This window comes from Protomyctophum parallelum (genome assembly GCF_964188405.1).
Source record: "Protomyctophum parallelum genome assembly, chromosome: 3".
NCBI lineage: Eukaryota > Metazoa > Chordata > Actinopteri > Myctophiformes > Myctophidae > Protomyctophum > Protomyctophum parallelum.
Genome location: NC_139698.1, coordinates 44,550,245 through 44,569,548, shown reverse-complemented (window position 1 = coordinate 44,569,548; position 19,304 = coordinate 44,550,245). Strand labels below are relative to the sequence as shown.

At 41.1% G+C, this 19,304-nt stretch overlaps 3 protein-coding genes across 3 annotated transcripts; all 3 read left to right on the top strand.

The window, feature by feature from the left end:
• Window positions 1-2,532: 2,532 nt before the first annotated feature.
• LOC310856701 (uncharacterized protein) lies at window positions 2,533-3,510 on the top strand (the record flags this gene model as incomplete). The annotated part of the gene is made up of 3 exons (XM_083762172.1): window positions 2,533-2,571; window positions 2,744-2,839; window positions 2,956-3,510. 3 exons carry the CDS (start codon window positions 2,533-2,535, stop codon window positions 3,493-3,495), a joined length of 675 nt encoding a protein of 224 aa, XP_083618298.1. The 3' UTR covers window positions 3,496-3,510.
• Window positions 3,511-9,301: 5,791 nt separating this feature from the next.
• On the top strand, window positions 9,302-10,421 carry LOC310856700 (uncharacterized protein; the record flags this gene model as incomplete). Its single annotated transcript, XM_083762171.1, has 3 exons — window positions 9,302-9,346; window positions 9,747-9,842; window positions 9,957-10,421. The coding sequence occupies 3 exons, from the start codon at window positions 9,302-9,304 to the stop codon at window positions 10,419-10,421; spliced, it is 606 nt and encodes a 201-aa protein (XP_083618297.1).
• A 6,270-nt stretch (window positions 10,422-16,691) lies between these two features.
• LOC310856699 (uncharacterized protein) lies at window positions 16,692-17,853 on the top strand (the record flags this gene model as incomplete). The annotated part of the gene is made up of 3 exons (XM_083762170.1): window positions 16,692-16,953; window positions 17,111-17,206; window positions 17,317-17,853. The coding sequence occupies exons 1-3, from the start codon at window positions 16,912-16,914 to the stop codon at window positions 17,851-17,853; spliced, it is 675 nt and encodes a 224-aa protein (XP_083618296.1). The 5' UTR covers window positions 16,692-16,911.
• Window positions 17,854-19,304: the final 1,451 nt, after the last annotated feature.

The window sequence follows — 19,304 nt, the reverse complement described above, 5'->3', positions numbered from 1 at the left end:
TTGATATTAGGGCAGGACTAGTATAAATAAAGGTGAGGTGGGACTTTGTTATAAGAAAGAAAAAAGTAGGCCAAATGATATTTATTGTGTTTTAGATTTCGAACGTTACTGTTCAGTATAGCCCTAATTAAAATGAAGGGGGGCTTTCCCACCAGACGTGCGGCGCCTGCTGCCAAATAAAAGCAAACATTTGTCGGTTGTCGCCCACACACTCTGTTGTTGGGTTTTCTTTCACACATAAATGAAGGTGTTAGACATGTAGACATGCGTTGATACCGCTATAACTAACCAAAAGCCCCAGTTTAAGAAATATTTCGTAAACTATTGGCGTGAAAGATTTTCAATCCATGTTGCCTTTAACAGTATAGGCTAGCCTATCCTATCCTAAATAAATGCATCATTCATTGTGCAAGCTTTCTCTTAAAAGACACATAAGCTCGTATATTTATCTTAAATGATTAGTCAAAGATTTATATAGGCATATCTGATTCACCTATATGTGTAAATAAATACAAAGGCGTATAGGGTTAGGTATCTATGGGCTATATGCACCGTCTGGTTGGCACGCGTTTGAAAGGTGTCAATGTGACACGAGCCTCTTCACTGCTCTGCATTGGCTCGCGCGCGTGTGTGTGTGTGTGTGTGTGTGTGTGTGTGTGTGTGTGTGTGTGTGTGTGTGTGTGTGTGTGTGTGTGTGTGTGTGTGTGTGTGTGTGTGTGTGTGTGTGTGTGTGTGTGTGTGTGTGTGTGTGTGTGTGTGAGTGTGTGTGTGTTCGTTCGTTTTGAATGAAAGGTGTTTTGAGCAATTCAACAGCTATTCAACCGACGTGTATTGCACATTAATCACAGATGATGGAATATAGGCTATAGCTCAGTCAAACAGAAATATCACCTTTAGCATACAACATTTCGAGTTCAAATCAAGATTCAAAGTTCAAGGTTGTAGCCTACTTTATTGTTATCTTGTGCACAGGTAGCGTACAGGGGTGCATGGTCCTTACTTGTCAAATTTATATTTGTATGGGTTAGGAGTGTTTTATGTTGTCTGATTTTATCTTGATACGGAAATAGCCTATACCCATGCAGTTCAATTCCAACAGGAACACAGTTCAGTGGCTCTATATTCTATAACATATATGAATTAATGAATGAATTAAAAAAAGCTTCGTGTCCCATGGCTGCCTTTCGCAGCCCATCCCTTACGGGATTATTCAGACACAATACAATTACATTATATGTCCTGTCTGACACCAAAATATATATAGGCTATAATAAATAAATATATTATATATATGTAAAAAGAGCCTTGCAAATCTCGCCTTAATGGTTTGCTTGTTCCAGTCGCATCCTCACGACGAAAAGCGCGAGTTGATAGTCTTTTTACTGGGTTAATTTATAGGCCTATAGGTGTGGGAGTGTGGGAGAAAGGTTTATAGCTCATTCTCACGGTCAGCGTGTTGCAGAGTTCTGTTCTCACTTTGTTTAGACGTATCAATTCTAACAGGTCTAATAGGCCTATAACAAGCACACGCTTCCCACGGGCATTTGACAATAAAATGCAAATTGGCAAGGCTGGTTTGCATATTGCTCATTTAGAATCGACTTCATGTCATTGGTATGCTAGGCCTACTATTATTTTCTTTCCAAATCTTGCAATGCCGTGTGTAAAACAACTGACTGAAGAAGATGCCCCTTGCACGCGTGCGCTTATACTTGTGTGCATATATGAAATATGTAGTGTAGGCCTATATAGCGCGTGACACCAAAAGTGTGCCGTTGAAAATATTCTTGCGAGTAAATTCAGGCACGAGTCACGACGCGCACAATATATAATGTTGCAGGATTTGATCATCAGCGAATCTTAGGGCAGGCTATCTATAAGCCTACAAACTATAGGCTATACAACACGTGTTTTATGAATGTAAAAATAATTGTTCGTGACGTGTCACATGCATGCTGTATAGATGTATTCAGAATCAACATCCCAATTATTATTATGGGGCAGCCCCTGGGGCAGAGAGAGGGGGCACGTTATAGACTGCTATATATATATTCTGCTATATATTGCTCATTTCAATTTCTTGAAACGAACCTCTACTTACTCATATCAGGAATAATTTTAATATTTAATTTGACCTGCTTGGGTAGGCCTAGCCTACTTCACGCTCTCATGTTGAATAGCCTATCGACCTGTTATCGTCCTTAGTAGCCTAATACCTCTAATAAAACCTGTAAAAACCTGTAAACTGTGATGTGATGTGACAGTGGCATTATAAAGTTGACGTTTAATCCAACTGCTACGAGCTGCGTGTTGAGCGTGGTGGTGATAGGAGGAGTCACTGAGCGCCCCGCCCACGGCCCACCCATGGCATATAAAAGCCGTCCGTGCTCTCTCTTATTATCATTTCACACACTGACACACACACTGTATTCGCACACTGACCACACACAGAAAACGGACAACTGCTATATAGCTGTGCTACCATTGTGATATATTTTCATATTTTCCGGTTTTGATTTCTGGATCGCTAAGATGAAACTCTACGAAGATGATCCAAAACTCAACAGAAAGGTATGTGCAATCTATATTTAAAATATAATATATAGAGTCAGTGAAATATGCAACCCTAGGAATTATTTCGTGAAAGTTTCGAAACCAGCATCCCTCCAAGGTCTAAGAAAAAATGTGTTTTGGTATTTTGCGAATTCTAACCTCCCTCCACTATATCGTTTCGTCGACTCAGGTCCTCAAGATTCAGACAGAGAGGCGTCGAAGGGAGAGGATGAACCGCAGCATTGAAAGTCTGCGGACACTTTTGTCGCAGGATCCTCCACAACAGGTAAATATCCCAAACCAATTGTGACCCTTAGTGAATGCATGGAAACGAAAAGGGTTATATAGACAGCACAGCACAATGCCAATATTTTTGTATTAACCGGTCACCGCTTTCTACAGGGTGGGACTCAGCGCAAAGTGGAGAAAGCTGAGATTCTGGAACACACGGTCATCTTCCTACAAAATGCCGCTGACTGGGACAGAAATAAAGCTGAAGGTGGAGGAGGACGGCAAGGTTCCTTCCAGGATGGCTTTTCGGAGTGCCTGCAGAGAGCAACCCAGTTCCTTGGACCTCAAGGGGAAGGGGAGAGGCTGGGGGCAGCACTGGATGCCTCTTTCGCTCCTCGTTTGGCCCGTTCTGTCTCCGTGCGCATGGATGCTGCAGCCAGTTCCGCCAGCTCTCTAACCATGAAGCCATCATCCTTTAACTTGCAGGTGATGACACAGACCTCCATTCACGGACAGCGGATTGCTCTCAAAATGAGAAATTTGGCTCTTTCCCGACGAGTTCAACTTCAACGTCATGGATATTCCAAAGTTGCCCGACAGCTTCACAGTCCAAATCAACCTGAGGTCAGGGTGCAGAGAATTACCGCGAGAAAAGAGAGCCAATCCCAGAGCCTCCCAGACAGCCAGTCACCGTGGAGGCCGTGGCCATAAATACAGAAACCAGGACATGGGAAAATGAACATTTACTGACAGACAATACTGCTGATTGATGAATGCGTGGGATGCAACATACTTTAGGGTCTTCCTTCAAGGGTGTTTTTATGTTGAACATTGATGATCCCTATCATTCTGTCAATATTGTAAATACTGTAAATATTGATGACATCATTTGAACACAACATGTAACAGTTCAATGCTTATACTCGTCTTGTAATATATATTTTTATACATTAATTTATTATATTTGTACCTATATTTGAAAAAATAAAAAATCATAATCAAAATTGTGTTATTTGTTAATAGACTATTTGTGGACTCTGTTGATTGCTGGCACGTGACGGGCTCGTGCTTTCACACAAGTCCACTATAGCATTTTTCTCCAAGTCAAAGGCAGGACACGTTTATTAGGCCTATAGCATTTCTACAACAGGGCAATTCAAAGTGTTTTTTCCATAAAACATTATGACAGCGTTAAGTCAAGTGCAAAATGAACACGGAGCGGGACCACTACTTGCTGACAGCCGTAGGTTATTGTTTCAATATTTACATATATCTCTCTTTACGCATATTACGCAATTTACGCATATATATTTTTTAAACATACATGCATTTATTTTTATTTTTAACTTATTTTCAAGATAGCGAAAGACATAAATAACGGTTAATATGCTATGATGCCGCTGGATAATCCAATAAGGCACACTTTAAAAGACATGATCCATGAGCTGAGTCCTGACCATTGAGTGGGATTGATTAAGATAAACATAAACGGGTAAAACGTTCATACCGTATTAGAATTTGTAGGCTATTATAGAATTGACAAATGGTTATTGTACCGTATCATCTATGTTCAGAATAAGTGGAGCTCCGTGCCGCGCGTGCAACTTGCAGGCACCGATGTCACTAATAGGCTCTTTGCAGAGTATAATGTTTTTTAGACCGTGCATGCACAATGTGAACACCCTTTAAGCAGACCTGACGAGCCAATTAGTATATATCATCATATTGTATAGGGCGGCCTATATGCTCCAGCATTACATGATATTATCATGTATAATGCTGGAGCATATAGGCCTATACTTTTTTGTGAGTGAAAGTATAAACTTAGAAAAAAAAATAGGCTTGGTAATACGCATACTGCGGAAATGTCGGAACAATGTGTTGCTTGATGCAGTATAAATTAAGAAAAATACAATGCTATTGCTAATTTGCTTTCATTATGACGAAATTCCGGCTTTAGAGTTCACACAAATTTCTGCTTTCCACCTGCCCGGTGGCCCGGACGGCCGGACGTAATGACAGGGAATTTTGTGGCAGCAGTCATATAACTCATTTGCATCTCTCAGATGTTAACGTGTGCGCGTGGGAACATGACAGGCAGACTTTGCAACAATGTATCAATTCTAACAGGTAATAAAGTGCAAATGACTTCCCTCTTTTCCCTTGGGAAAGAGTTGGTGGACTTTATCCCACACTTATTGCCTAAAACAAATTATTGGCACTTTGGCTATATCAGCCTAGCAGTATCAGGACATGTGACCACTTTCTTCTTGAAGACTTTTTAGATTTTTCTCCCGTGGACAGGCATGCACCATGGAAGACCATTATAGCTAAATACACTTTATTATAGGCCTTAACGCTCGCCAAAGCGATTGATTACAAAATCAAAGGTTTGTCAAGGCACACGCTTCACCTCCCGTGCACCAATATCGGCGCGTGTTCTACACAAAAACATATTATTCTTATATATGTTTGTCCTAAGTTCCTAACAGAGACAACTGAAATCAATTAATCAACAGACTTAGTGACCAAGTTATTGCTATATTTTAAATTAAGTTGGCTAATTTAAGACACTGGTCTTTTGCATAGGCAGGTCTACATATAATTTATGTTCTATCCTAACCGCTGACTGCCTGACAATCTGTGCACAAATAAGATAATTTAAGGGCGTGTGAGGAGGAAGAGGGAAGTGTGTGGGAACGCTCACACCTCTATAATTCCAACACGTGGCAGCACATCAAACCTGCATTTACAACGACACCACGCCGTGCGCTATAAAGGACAGCCACAGGACAGGACTAATTTTGCATGTCAAATGTGAGTGCATGTGGCCCGTGCCGTGGGACTTCCGGGCCTTAATTTAACTTGAGAGAAAACTAAAATAAAAAAAAATAATCTCAGAGTCATAACAACAGAAATGTATTCGTTGAACATTATGGATTCTCATCAGTTGAAGTTAAATTTAGCAAAATAAATTAATCCTGCAACTAAATAAACGACAAACAAAGTTTACAGCAGAAAAGTGGGCTCCTTCTGTCGAGTCGCCACATCAAAGGCGCTTTATGTCACTGACAGTGTCAGTCTGACACGCGCCGCAGACGGCATACGTCCTGCCAAGAACCATGGCGACACCCGACCGGACAAGCCAAATTCAAAGAGTCGGCTGCATTAGAGTCTTGGTTGGCACGTGTTTGAAACAGAGGTGTCAACTTGACACGAACCCCGTTGAGCAATATGGCTCGTGCTCTGTGTGTAGTTCTCACATGCATCGTGCCCCTCTTGTTGCAGTAGGCCTTTGCGCATGACAACGTCGCGTTGTCATTCTTCTCCAAGTCAAAGAGGATGAATATAAAGAACTGGGATATATACATTTGCTTGCCCTATTTCTTCCTCCAATCAAATGCCAGGGATCCTGTTCTGCCAGCTAGAACTTAATCTAGAAAATAAATAATAATAATAATAATACCTACTTGCTAGAAGAAACGTAGTTGCCAAATGATGCCTGTTTTATATAGATCTATCTGAGTCATTTCAAATATCGGACTGACCGCATGCTTCCTTCCATGCATGATATTAATTGGGTCGTATCAATGATACGGACCAAATTAATTCGTCCTGAGTAGCCTAATTAAAATGTATGGAAACTTTCCCACCGGCAGTGTGGCGCCTGTTGCCATTGTGAATGAGTTACTGGAACTGTTCTTCTTTCACAAACAAATTAGCTCAGAGGTGTTATTAGACATGCTTTGACACCTAACATTTAAATAATCCCACTTAACCAAAATCAAGTTTAACAAGAAACATTTCGTTATTTAGAATAATAAAATAAAGCTATATTTGATCATCAATATCTCAAATGCCTTGACAGCGTGCATGCACTGCATGTCCCAATCCCAAACTCTATTCAAGTTTCGCAGCTATAATATAGACAGGGAATTTTGTCTTTGTGGCAGCAGTCATATTGGCATCTATCAGATGTTAACGTGTGCGCGTGGGAACATGCCAAGCAGACTTTGTAACAATGTATCAATTCTAACAGGTAATAAAGTGCAAATGACTTCCCTGAGTCCTTGGGAAAGAGTTGGTGGACTTTATCCCATGTCATTAAAATGGACCGTTTGTCCGTTTTAGCCGAAGAAACACTGTCTTTTTGTTTTTCTTTTTTTTGCGTACAAACATGTTCATAATGCCGCTGACTGTCTGACAATCTGTGGAAGTTGGAACAAAGATAAGTTAAGGGTGTGTGAGGAACTCACGTGCCAGTCATGGCAGCACATAAAACCTATACATTTTAGGGCACCATGCACGCCGTGATATTCAGCCACAGGACAACAGGACTAATCTTGCATGTCAACTGTGTCGTGTGTGTTCAAAGTTCAAACGCCTCCTGAATAAATAACCATATAATGGTCGCCTCATCAAAGGCACGCTTTACTTCACTGACACGCGCCGAACATGTCCTGCTGGCTGCGACACCCGACCTGTCAAGACGAACTCTTTAAAGAGTCGGCTGCATTAAAATAGTTGTCCGCCTTGGTTGGCACGTGCTTTAAAAAGAGGCGTCAACTTGACACGAACCCCGTTGAGCAATGGCTCGTGCTAGACGTGCTCTGTGTGTGTCTGCTCTGGCAGTGTTGTGTAGTTCTGCTCACCTCGCGTCCCTCTTGCAGTACCTTTGCGCACCACTAGGAAAGTGGCCAGCTAAGAGTCAGGGGGCTGAAGAAGTTGGCACCTATGGCTGGCACGTGTCTCAAAGTCAAGCTCAACCATAATATGGTTGAGCTTGACTTTTTGACATATTATGGGCTCGTGCTTTCACACTACGTGTGTGGCGTGCATGAAAACCACCTTTGTAATTCTTCTCCAGGTCAAAGAGGATGAAGATAAAGAAATGGCACAAACAATTGGTTATTTCGCTGAATGTAAATTGAACAGTTTTAGAATGTGTTTGCCCTATTATTTCCTCCTATATATAATCAAATGACAAAGTCTCAATTAAGGGTGTACCTTTGCGCCCCACTAGGGAAACACTGGCCAATGCATGGTTATATGGAATATGGATATGGTCGAATAAAGGTTGACTTTTGCTGCCTATTTTCTCAATTTGGCACGTGTCTAGTTTACAGCCCATTGTCCAACATAGGCACGTGCTTTCACCAATGAAGGAATTACTGACCAGATTTGGCCTCGGCCTAGCCCTATAAGTAAAATATATGGGAACTTGTGGCGCCTGTTGCCATTGTGAGTCACGAGAATTGTTGAGTTTCTTTCACATGCATGCACAGTTGCACACAAATTAGCCAATTGACACCTCAAATGTAAATAAACGTATAGCCTTACAAAACAAAACCCATGCAGTTTAACAAGAAACATTTCGTTATTTAGAGTATAGCCTATGATGAAACAATTTAGGCTATAGCCTACACAAATAATATGTATATTTGAATTAGAACATGATCCATGCGTAAATGCTTCAGACCTCTTCGTGTTAGTTACCACTTCCTTTGCAATATATTAAATTAATGCATCCGTAAAATAACTGATGTCCCTGGATTTTGTCCCATGTGCTCTAGCTAGAAAATACTTATCATAGATCATCATATTCTGATTTTACAACGTGGGAACTGTCCCTTTCGCAGCTTACAGCTAGACATTACAGCTAGACATTCTGGCAGACATGTCTCTTTCACTTGTAAATGGTATCGCGCTGTGAGTTTAGCTAAGCATGTCGTTCACACCTGACTGTCAGCACGTGCCCGACTGCCCGTGGATCAGGATGAGTCTACTTTGTTCTTCAGAATCGTATGTCAGTATAGCCTAGCCTGCAGGCCCCAGAATAATAAGCTATCGACTTAGACCAATGCAGCAATGCACAATATATATATATGTGTGGCGTTTTATTTTATGATTATTATTGTATTCATTTATTGTTAAAAAGATATATCCTTGTTATTGTTTGTTCAGTAGGGGTTAGGGTTTCCCTGTCTCTCCAATTCTTAAACAGTACTCGGTAAACAGAAAATTAATTTGAGTGCACACATTTGGAACTGGAAGTTGGAACTCTAAAGTTGAAGCTGGTAAATGGGCACTGCAACTCACCTGAAAATCTTTACTGAAGAGCTGGAGAGACAGGGAGACCCATGTTACTAAACAAACACTATCGAAATCAGAGCTCGTGTAGCCTACACCGTCTTTCAACTTAGTCATGCACTTGTAGTTACGCACCTGCAGTAAACAAGCATTTTACTGCAGGTCAACACACGTGGTGGGAGGAGTCACTGATGGGAGGAGTCACACCAAAGCTTATAAAACTCCAGCAGCTGCTCCAGGAGGCAGTCACAGCTCCTACTTTATGCCATGGTCATTGGTCACACTCACAGTCTCACACTGAATTTGAAACATTCACCCACACTCACACAGGAGACAGGACTCGTATAGGAGACAGTATTGAACGCGTATTTTATTTACTCCTGCATGGTACTTTTTGTTTTCGATTTCTGGATCTCTATACTATACGATGAAGCTCTACGAAGAGGAAGCTAAAATCAAAATCAACAAGAAGGTGTGTACTGTGTATAGCTATATTTAATTCAATATTGCCCAAAATATAAATAGTGGGAACATATAACCCTACAAAGGATTTCAGTGTACATTATTTTTGTAAGTATTTTGAATGAGTGACATAAGTTTGCAGAAAACTTGCACGTTTAGAGTACAGTTTGTATTAAACTATATATGTGTGTGTGTGTGTGTGTGTGTGTGTGTGTGTGTGTGTGTGTGTGTGTGTGTGTGTGTGTGTGTGTGTGTGTGTGTGTGTGTGTGTGTGTGTGTGTGTGTGTGTGTGTGTGTGTGTGTGTGCGCGCGCGCGCGCATTTGTGGCGATATGGGCTTTGATTTTACGATTTTGGCAAACCGCAGACTGACCTCCTTCCACTATTCTTTCTTTCGTCTGACCCTTATAGCTCCTCAAGCCTCAGATAGAGAGACGTCGAAGGGAGAGAATGAGTCGCAGCATAGAAAGTCTACGGACCATTTTGTTGCAAGCTCCACAACAACAGGTAAAACTCTAACACTTATGACATTAACACATATGACAGCATTGGAAACTCCTCACAATGCCAAGATGTTGTTTTGGTTGGGGTTGCGTATTAACGGCTGTCACCGCTTTTCAGGCTGGGACTCAGCGCAGAGTGGAGAGAGCTGAGATTCTGGAACACACGGTCCTCTTCCTACAAAAGGCTGCTGACTGGGACAGAAATAAAGCTGAAGTTGGAGGAGTACGGCAACGTTCCTTCCAAGATGGCTTGTCGGAGTGCCTGCAGAGAGCAACCCAGTTCCTGGGACCTCAAGGGGAAGGGGAGAGGCTGGGGGCAGCACTGGATGCCTCTTTCGCTCCTCGTTTGGCCCGTTCTGTCTCCGTGCGCATGGATGCTGCAGCCAGTTCCGCCAGCTCTCTAACCATGAAGCCATCATCCTTTAACTTGCAGGTGATGACACAGACCTCCATTCAAGGACAGCGGATTGCTCTCAAAATGAGAAATTTGGCTCTTTCCCGGCGAGTTCAACTTCAAGAGAGCCAATCTCAGAGCCTCCCAGACAGCCAGTCACCGACACCGTGGAGGCCTTGGCCTGCCTGAATACAGAACCAGGACATGGGAAAATGAACATTTACTGTGTGGGTTGCAACATATACTTTATTCCTGACTTCCTGGATGTTGTGAAAATGGATCCCTGTCATTCTGCTGTAAATATTGATGACGCCATTTGAACACAACATGCAGCAGCTCACTGCTGGTGCTCTTCTTATAATATTTATGTAATCAGTTGTGCACATTAATTTATTTATTGTATTATTATTTTTTACCTTTGTATGAAAAATAAAAGAATTATAATCAAAATTGTGTTATTTATTTAGTTTAATAGACTATTTGTTGACTGTTGATTGCTGGCACGTTTCATTCAATGGCTCAAGTGCTTTCACACTTGTCCATCGCCCAAGTCAAAGGCATGGCAATTGCCAATTGGCAACTTTATTATAGCATTTAGCCAGGGCAATTCAAAGTGCTTTTCCATAAAATAGTATGAGACAGTGCAGATCAACACACAAAATGCTATTAAAAGAGGCATGATATATGGGACAAATTATATTATATTACCCTGAATTTAAATAGCCTACAAATATCACGTTGAATTATTGTTCTCAGATAATTATCAATTGGTTTGCCCTATAGGCCTATTTAATCCATGTCGCATGTCCCGCAATTTATGCATTCATGTTTAAACACACCACGGCATAAAATATTTTCTGCATGGGGCAATGATTGTTTAAGGCTATATGGCTATAAGTGACGCAAATTGGTGCCAGCCTCGCGTAGCCATAATAACCATGCGTGGATATTATTGCAAAGGCAATAAGGCTGTCGCTAAATTGGTGCCGTGTAACTTCAGACAAGGCATCCATTATGAACATAGATTCCTGTGTAATTTACTTTTATTATACAATATTATTCCATCCCAGGCCATTATTTTGTATAAGGTTTTAGAGTAGATGAATGTGCAGACGCCAGACAGGTGACAGGTCTGCTAAACACCCAGCACCTGCGTACAGTATAGCCAAGCAAGCATGTGCTATTTATTGTGCTTGATCAGTCTCCTTTTTAGATAGAGTAAAAAATAGGAACAACGTGTTGCTTCTGCAATTGGCAAAATACAAAGATATTTCTCATTTGATTAGGCTACTTTTTAATTTCGGCTTTACCGTTCACACAAATTGTCTGCCCGGTGGCCCGGCCCCGGACGTATATAGGGCATATTGTGGCAACTGGCAGCGCCGCAGCAGTCACGTAATTCATTTGCATCTCTCTCCAACACTCTCTCAGGTGTTATAGCGTGTGACGTGGGAACATGACAGGCAGACTTTGCAACAATGTATTAATTCTAACAGGTAATAAAGTGCAAATGACTTCCCTCTTTTCCCTTGGGAAAGAGTTGGTGGACTTTATCCCACACTTATTGCCTAAAATAAATTATTGGCACTTTGGCTATATCAGCCTATAGCAGTATCAGGACATGTGACCACTTTCTTCTTGAAGACTTTTTAGATTTTTCTCCCGTGGACAGGCATGCACCATGGATTTGGTGTGCGTATAAGAAAGACCATTATAGCTAAATACACTTTATTATATAGGCCTTAACGCTCGGCAAAGCGATTGATCAAAGGTTTGTCAAGGCACACGCTTCACCTCCCGTGCACCAATATCGGCGCGTGTTCTACACAAAAACATATTCTTATATATGTTTGTCCTAAGTTCCTAACAGAGACAACTGAAATCAATTAATCAACAGACTTATAGTGACCAAGTTATTGTTATATTTTAAATTAAGTTGGCTAATTTAAGACACTGGTCTTTTGCATAGGCAGGTCTACATATAATTTATGTTCTATCCTAACCGCTGACTGCCTGACAATCTGTGCACAAATAAGATAATTTAAGGGCGTGTGAGGAGGAAGAGGGAAGTGTGTGGGAACGCTCACACCTCTATAATTCCAACACGTGGCAGCACATCAAACCTGCATTTACAACGACACCACGCCGTGCGCTATAAAGGACAGCCACAGGACAGGACTCATTTTGCATGTCAAATGTGACTATGTGAGTGCATGTGGCCCGTGCCGTGGGAGTCCACTTCAAATCCATGCCCCCTTCTAATCAGCTGACTTTGATAACTTCCGGGCCTTAATTTAACTTGAGAGAAAAATAAAATAAAAAATAATAATCTCAGAGTCATAACAACAGAAATGTATTCGTTGAACATTATGGATTCTCATCAGTTGAAGTTAAATTTAGCAAAATAAATTAATCCTGCATTAATCCTGGTGGATTTTATCCCATGTCGTTTAAATGGGCCGTTTGTCCGAAGAAAAAACATAAGGCTACAATTTATTGTTAATCGCCAAAGCGGATTGATTATATTTAGGTGTGCTGCCCCGTGGGAGGTTAGGGTTAGGATGAGGGTTTGAGATATCGGACCAATCCAATATCTCGACTCAAACCCTCACCCTAACCCTATAACCTCACGGGGCAGCACACCTAAACCTAACCTTAACCATCTCCCAAGTCCAACCCTTAACGCACGCCTCACCAACCTTAAGCCAGTCGGACCATTGTCTAACCATTGTAACCAATGCTATGTCTAACCAAAGTATGCCTCCCGCTGAGGGTCTGACAATCTGTGGAAGTGAGGAAGAGGGAAGTGTGTGGGAACGCTCACACCTCTAACATATGACTCCAACACGTGCCAGTCATGGCAGCACATAAAACCTATATATTTAGGGCGCGTGATATTCAGCCACAGGACAACAGGACTAATAATTTTGCATGTCAAAATGGAGTATGCATGGGGAACATGCAGGAGTCCACGTCAAAGCTCTTTTAATTTCGTATAGACTATCAATTCCAGAGACTAATCAATAAATAACCATATAGACTTTGATAACTCTACCACACCGGGCCTCGGCCCTTAATACAAAAAAAAAAAAAAAAAAAAAAATCTGAGCATATATAGCCTATTATCTCAAAACTCACTCAGTGCCTGCAGGACGCCTTTGGACGCCTCCCCCTTAACGTATTCGGGTGCGTTTGGCCAAGGCTATTTGAAGGAACATTATGATTTCTCATGCATATAAGTCTAGTCAGTTGAAGTTTGATTCATTTAGCAGAATAAATATAAAAAAAATCCTGCAACTAAATAAGCGAAGTTTACAGCAGAAAAGGGTGTTCTTTCGCCCATATAACTGTAGCTCGCCTGCATGGTCGCCACATCAAAGGCACGCTTTACTTCACCGACACGCGTAGCCATGTCATGTCAGTCACATGTCCCGCTGGCTGCGACACCCGACCTGATCGACAAGCCAAACTCACAGACTCGGTCTTGGTCGGCACGTGTTTGAAACAGAGGTGTCAACAGAACTCGTGCTGTGTGTGTATAGTTCTGGCAGTTCTATATGGTTCAAGATTCAAGGTTATTTATTATATTATATTATTTATTTTACATGTGTAGTTGATTGTGTACATTTTGTTCGGCGCCTCACGGACTTTGCAGCATGCAACACACATAGCCTATTTGTTTTCCGTTAAGGAAAACAAATTGAAGAGGATAGCAAAAAGGAAACATATAGGCATATACATAATATAAGCAGTCAATCGATATGTAACGTATAGCAGCAAAGCATAATAGACTCAAGGGAAAGTGGCTCCGCACGACCGCACCTATATCTATAAAAATGTAGACCACATTTAAAATGTATTTCTCATTTGCGTTTTTTCCTCCGCCTCAGCTCACTTCGCGCCCCTCTTGCAGTACCTTTGCGCACCACTAGGAAAACAGTGGCCTGACTCTGGGGGGCTGAAGAAGTTTTTGCTCAACCATGTTTGCTCATGGCACCTGGCTGGCACGTGTCTCAAGCCCAACCTATGGGCTCACACTATTTGCATGCATGAAAATTAAGGTGCCACCGTTGTCATTCTTCTCAAAGCCAAAGAGGATGAAGATCAATAAATGGCACAAACAATTGATATTTCCCTGAGGGTATAAATTGAACATTCTTATCATTTTTGCTCCATGCAATCAAATGTCAGGGCTCCTTTTTTTCATTTAGAGCTTTTTTCAAATTGCTTGCCAGAGAAGAAACGATGCGTGGGACAGGATGTAAAGGTGAAATGAATGTATAATGAAGATATATCTTCAATACATAATGTAAAAAGTGTAAATGCTTCAATACCTGCAATACAGTATATACAAAATTAAGTAAATACAAATAATATAACCCAAATGCGCATAGTCTCCTGCATAAGCCGGCGTATGGCATGCACGCGTATAGAAACAGGTGTCAACTTGACACGAACCGCCCTTCTTCAGCAGTGGCTCGTGCTCTATAACTGAGGCTCCGTTGTGGATTAATTGTATATATGTTCTGAATATTATAGCAACACATTAAACATAATCCAGAATATAGCCCAACTGAAATATCATGGTATATATAGGCTATAGTAGCCTGAAATAATTTAGCAAAGGAGAAACCATGTTGCCAATTTAGTTGCCTTTGATATCCAAATGATGCCTGTTTTATAGTCATTCCAAATCTCAAGTTTTCAGCTCAAGTTATACATGCCCAAGGCAGTAGGCACGTATACTTTCACCAAATACACCGAATTAACCGTATTGCTGCCTGTTATATATTTCGTCCTGAGTAGCCTAATTAAAATGTATATAGAGGGAACTTTCCTACAGACAGTGTGGCGCCTGTTGCCATTGTGACACGGGAGCTTCTTTCACAAGCATTAGCGCAGAGGTGTTGACATGCTTTGACACCTCCATTTTAAACAATCCCACTTAACCGAAGTTAAACAAGAAACATTTCGTTATTTAGAATTAGAAATAGAGTAAAAAATATATATATATATATATATATATATATAGGCTATAGACAAATGCTATTTGATCACGTGTATAAATGCTTCAATGCGCGCTGCTGAAAACGGACAAGAATGCATATAGTGCGTAAAACTGATGTCCCTGGCAGTTGTTCTTTTTTGGTCATCGATGTTCTAGAAAGCATATAAGCACTTATATCATGGATCGCAGATTCTGAATCCGATCTGAATCTGATTTAAAGGTCTGCAATATCTCATTTGCCTTAATAGCGTGGGAACTGTCCCAAACTCTATGAAAGTTTCGCAGCTACAGCTAGACATTCTGGCAGACATGTCTCTTTCACTTGTAAATGGATTCGCGCTGCGTGGAATCGCTAAGCATGCCGTTCACACCTCAGCACGTGCACGGCTATCGTCTACTTTGAACTTCTTCAGAATCGTATCAGTAGCCCAGAATATATTTTAGTTTGTCGTTTGTCTTTTAAAATAAACGTTATTGAAAATTATTCAGGGTTTAAAAATGTATGCATACATATATTACATGGAGATTACATACAGTACAAAAATATATATATCAAGGCAAACAAAATTGTTTTTTCTCCCCTCACAATGTCAATATAAAGTGCCATGGTTTTATTATTATTTTTGTCTTGAGTCCAAAGTTCTCTGTCTTTTCAGTTCAGTTTGTTTGAAGTCCACCTCTCCTGAGATGGCCTCCTGCATGGTGAATCACCATCTTGTTTTCCAAAGTTTGTTCCCCACTGTGCAAACAACAGTTTAAATGTCTTGCTCCAGTCCATGGCACATGCATCTTTTCAGTCAAGACTCCGTGCATAGCAGCATTGTAATTTACATTCATTTTAAAACCAATATGTGACATTTTTCCCCACACAAATCTAGCCAGTCTCCCAGATGATCAATTGTTTCATCTTCATCATAATTTATAAGCGGGCATTTTGCAGTTTTAACAAAACAGCTCCACTTTACCACTGCCCTTACTGTCCCCTCCCGGAGGGAGTTCAACTGTACATGCAACCCTGCAGAATGATTCGGCTCAAATTCAATTCATTCCGCACCTATGACACTAAAATGTGTATACGTCATTAAATGTTTTGATGAAATGAAAACGGTGGACCCTGTTTTTGCATGTCTTTAAATGTTTTAACCAAGTCTTTGGTGCTTAATCAGGTTTGTCCACAACGTAAGTTTTTGTATTGACTTGTGCTTTCGTTTGAAGGCCTACCTGCATTCTACACTGTGAAATAAAAAAAGTTCAAAGCAGCTATATAGCCTATACTTTTATCCTCAACCTTTCACATTTTGTAGGAAAATAGCCAATTACACTGTATTTAATTTATCATTCAAAAGCAAATAATGATAAAGTGTAGCCTAAACTAAATAAAAGTAATAATTCCCATGCAAAGTTGAAGTTACCGATAGCCTACTGGCTACTGGTCAATAGTCAAAACACGTGGTGGGAGGAGTCGCTGACGGACCACACAGCGCACACCCATACCCAAAGCTTATAAAAGTCGTCAGTGCTCCTCTGTTTAGTAGTCACTGCTTCTTAATCATTCACCCTGACCCACAGCCACAGGGAGGACTGAACGCAAAAGGAAATCGGACAGTTGCCATTGTATGATTTTATTCCACTCGTAATTTTTTGTTTTTGATTTCTGGATCTCTACGAACGATGAAACTCTACGAAGAGGAAGCTAAAATCAACAATAGGAAGGTGTGTATTGATATTATACATAGAAATGGTGGTGGAATATAAAATAAGTGGATTTTTGTGTGTAAATATAGTATTCGTAAATGTCCTTAGTTTGCTTATATGCATAGGTTTGTAAATTTTGTACGATTTTGTATCTCGTTTCGTCTGACCCTTATAGATCCTCAAGCCTCAGATAGAGAGACGCCGAAGGGAGAGAATGAGTCGCAGCATAGAAAGTCTACGGACCATTTTGTTGCAAGATCCACAACAACAGGTAAAACTCTAACACCATATGACACTCTAACGCATTGGAAACTCCGAGTCCTCACAATGCCAGTTGTTTTGGTTGGGGTTGCGTAACTAACGGCTGTCACCGCTTTTCAGGCTGGGACTCTGCGAAGAGTGGAGAAAGCTGAGATTCTGGAACACACGGTCCTCTTCCTACAAAATGCCGCTGACTGGGACAGAAAAAAAGCTGAATGTGCCGGTGGAGGAAGACGGGAACGTTCCTTCCAAGATGGCTTGTCGGAGTGCCTGCAGAGAGCAACCCAGTTCCTTGGACCTCAAGGGGAAGGAGAGAGGCTGGGGGCAGCACTGGATGCCTCTTTCGCTCCTCGTTTGGCCCGTTCTGTCTCGGTGCGCATGGATGCTGCAGCCAGTTCCGCCAGCTCTCTAACCATGAAGCCATCATCCTTTAACTTGCAGGTGATGACACAGACCTCCACGCACGGACAGCGGATTGCTCTCAAAATGAGAAATTTGGCTCTTTCCCGGCGAGTTCAACTTGGGTATTCCAAAGTTGCCCGACAGCTTCCCAGTCCAAATCAACCTGAGGTCAGGGTGCAGAGAATTACCGCGAGAAAAGAGAGCGAATCTCAGAGCCTCCCAGACAGCCAGTCACCGTGGAGGCCGTGGCCATAAATACAGAAACCATGCAGGGAAAATGAACATTTACTGACAGACAATACTGCTGATTGATGAATGCGTGGGATGCAACATTAACTTTATTACTGAGACTTCCCTTCCTTAAGGATGTTTTTATGTCGTGAACATTGATGCCCGTCATTCTAAATATTGTAAAGTGTAAATACTGTAACTATTGTCATTTGAACACGTGCTGCCACAGCCTATACTTGCTTGTGTTACTCTTGTAATATTTATGTAATATATTTTGCACATTAATTTATTTTATTTTGCCATTTGAAAAATAAAAACTTCATCATCAAAGTTGTGCACATTTATTTATTTGTTATTTGCATCCTATTTTGTCGACTGTTTGCTGGCACGTGCGTGCCTTTTACATGCGCGCGACGCATGGGCTCGTGCTTGCCCTCAAGGTGTGATGTGATGCATCTCTTAAAGCGGATGCATGATAAATATTTATATTCTTTCCCTGGCGTGTGTACAATGAGTGTATACGTCCTTATATAGAAATATATATACATTCGTTTGACTTTGCCCACTGAAGCGCTCCTTGTCAGCAATACATTTACTATGGATAATGGATCTGCTTAAAATAGCACTTTGCTCATATTACGCTGTTGTACATTTTCTAGTAATGTGTGGCTGTGTGACAAATATACCTGTGAATGAGATTATGCTGCCGAATAACCCAACAAGGAAGGCACACTTAAAAAACATCAATGACTCGAGACCATGCAGGTGATTCAAATGAATATAAACAGTTACGCCCTTAGATTATACGCATATTTCAAACTTATTTTTAGGTAGGCCTGGCCTGCCTATACAAGCATGACAATACATCACGTAGGCCTATTGCCATGCTTTTTGTTTTTTTCTTATTGTAAATCGCTCTGGATTAAGAGCGTCTGCTAAATGCCTAAATTGTAAATTGTTGATATTGAAATGTGTATTTTAAACTATAGTTGACCACATGGTTCACGGGAATCACGGCCATGGCATGGGTATATCGCTTGCATTGGGCACTATTATGCTATACACTCTGTACAGGCCAGGGTCAATCTAAATCCAGTTTCATTTTTATTATACTCATGCTGTTTGTCCTGATCAATTCCCATCACTTTAAGGTTAGGTATTATATATAGTCAGCTATTTGATGGCTTTGAGACACTCTTCTATAATTAAGCAAACTCGGAGGAGTCATCCTTTTAGCGAGAGAGGCTACACTGAAAATTTTGTTTTGGATGATTGGTCTGGCACTCCTGACTAGGCGGTATAGGCACTACATTTCGCTCACCCCAGAGTTGTGGGTGACCAATCAGAGCCGAGAGCCCGAGACCTGTTGAAAAATGAATGGTTATGCTTGGTTCAGTATCACGGTAATTTGATATCGACATTTCGGCTTCACATTAACCGATGTTGCTGCTTTCAGCCTGCCTGTTAGCCCGGAG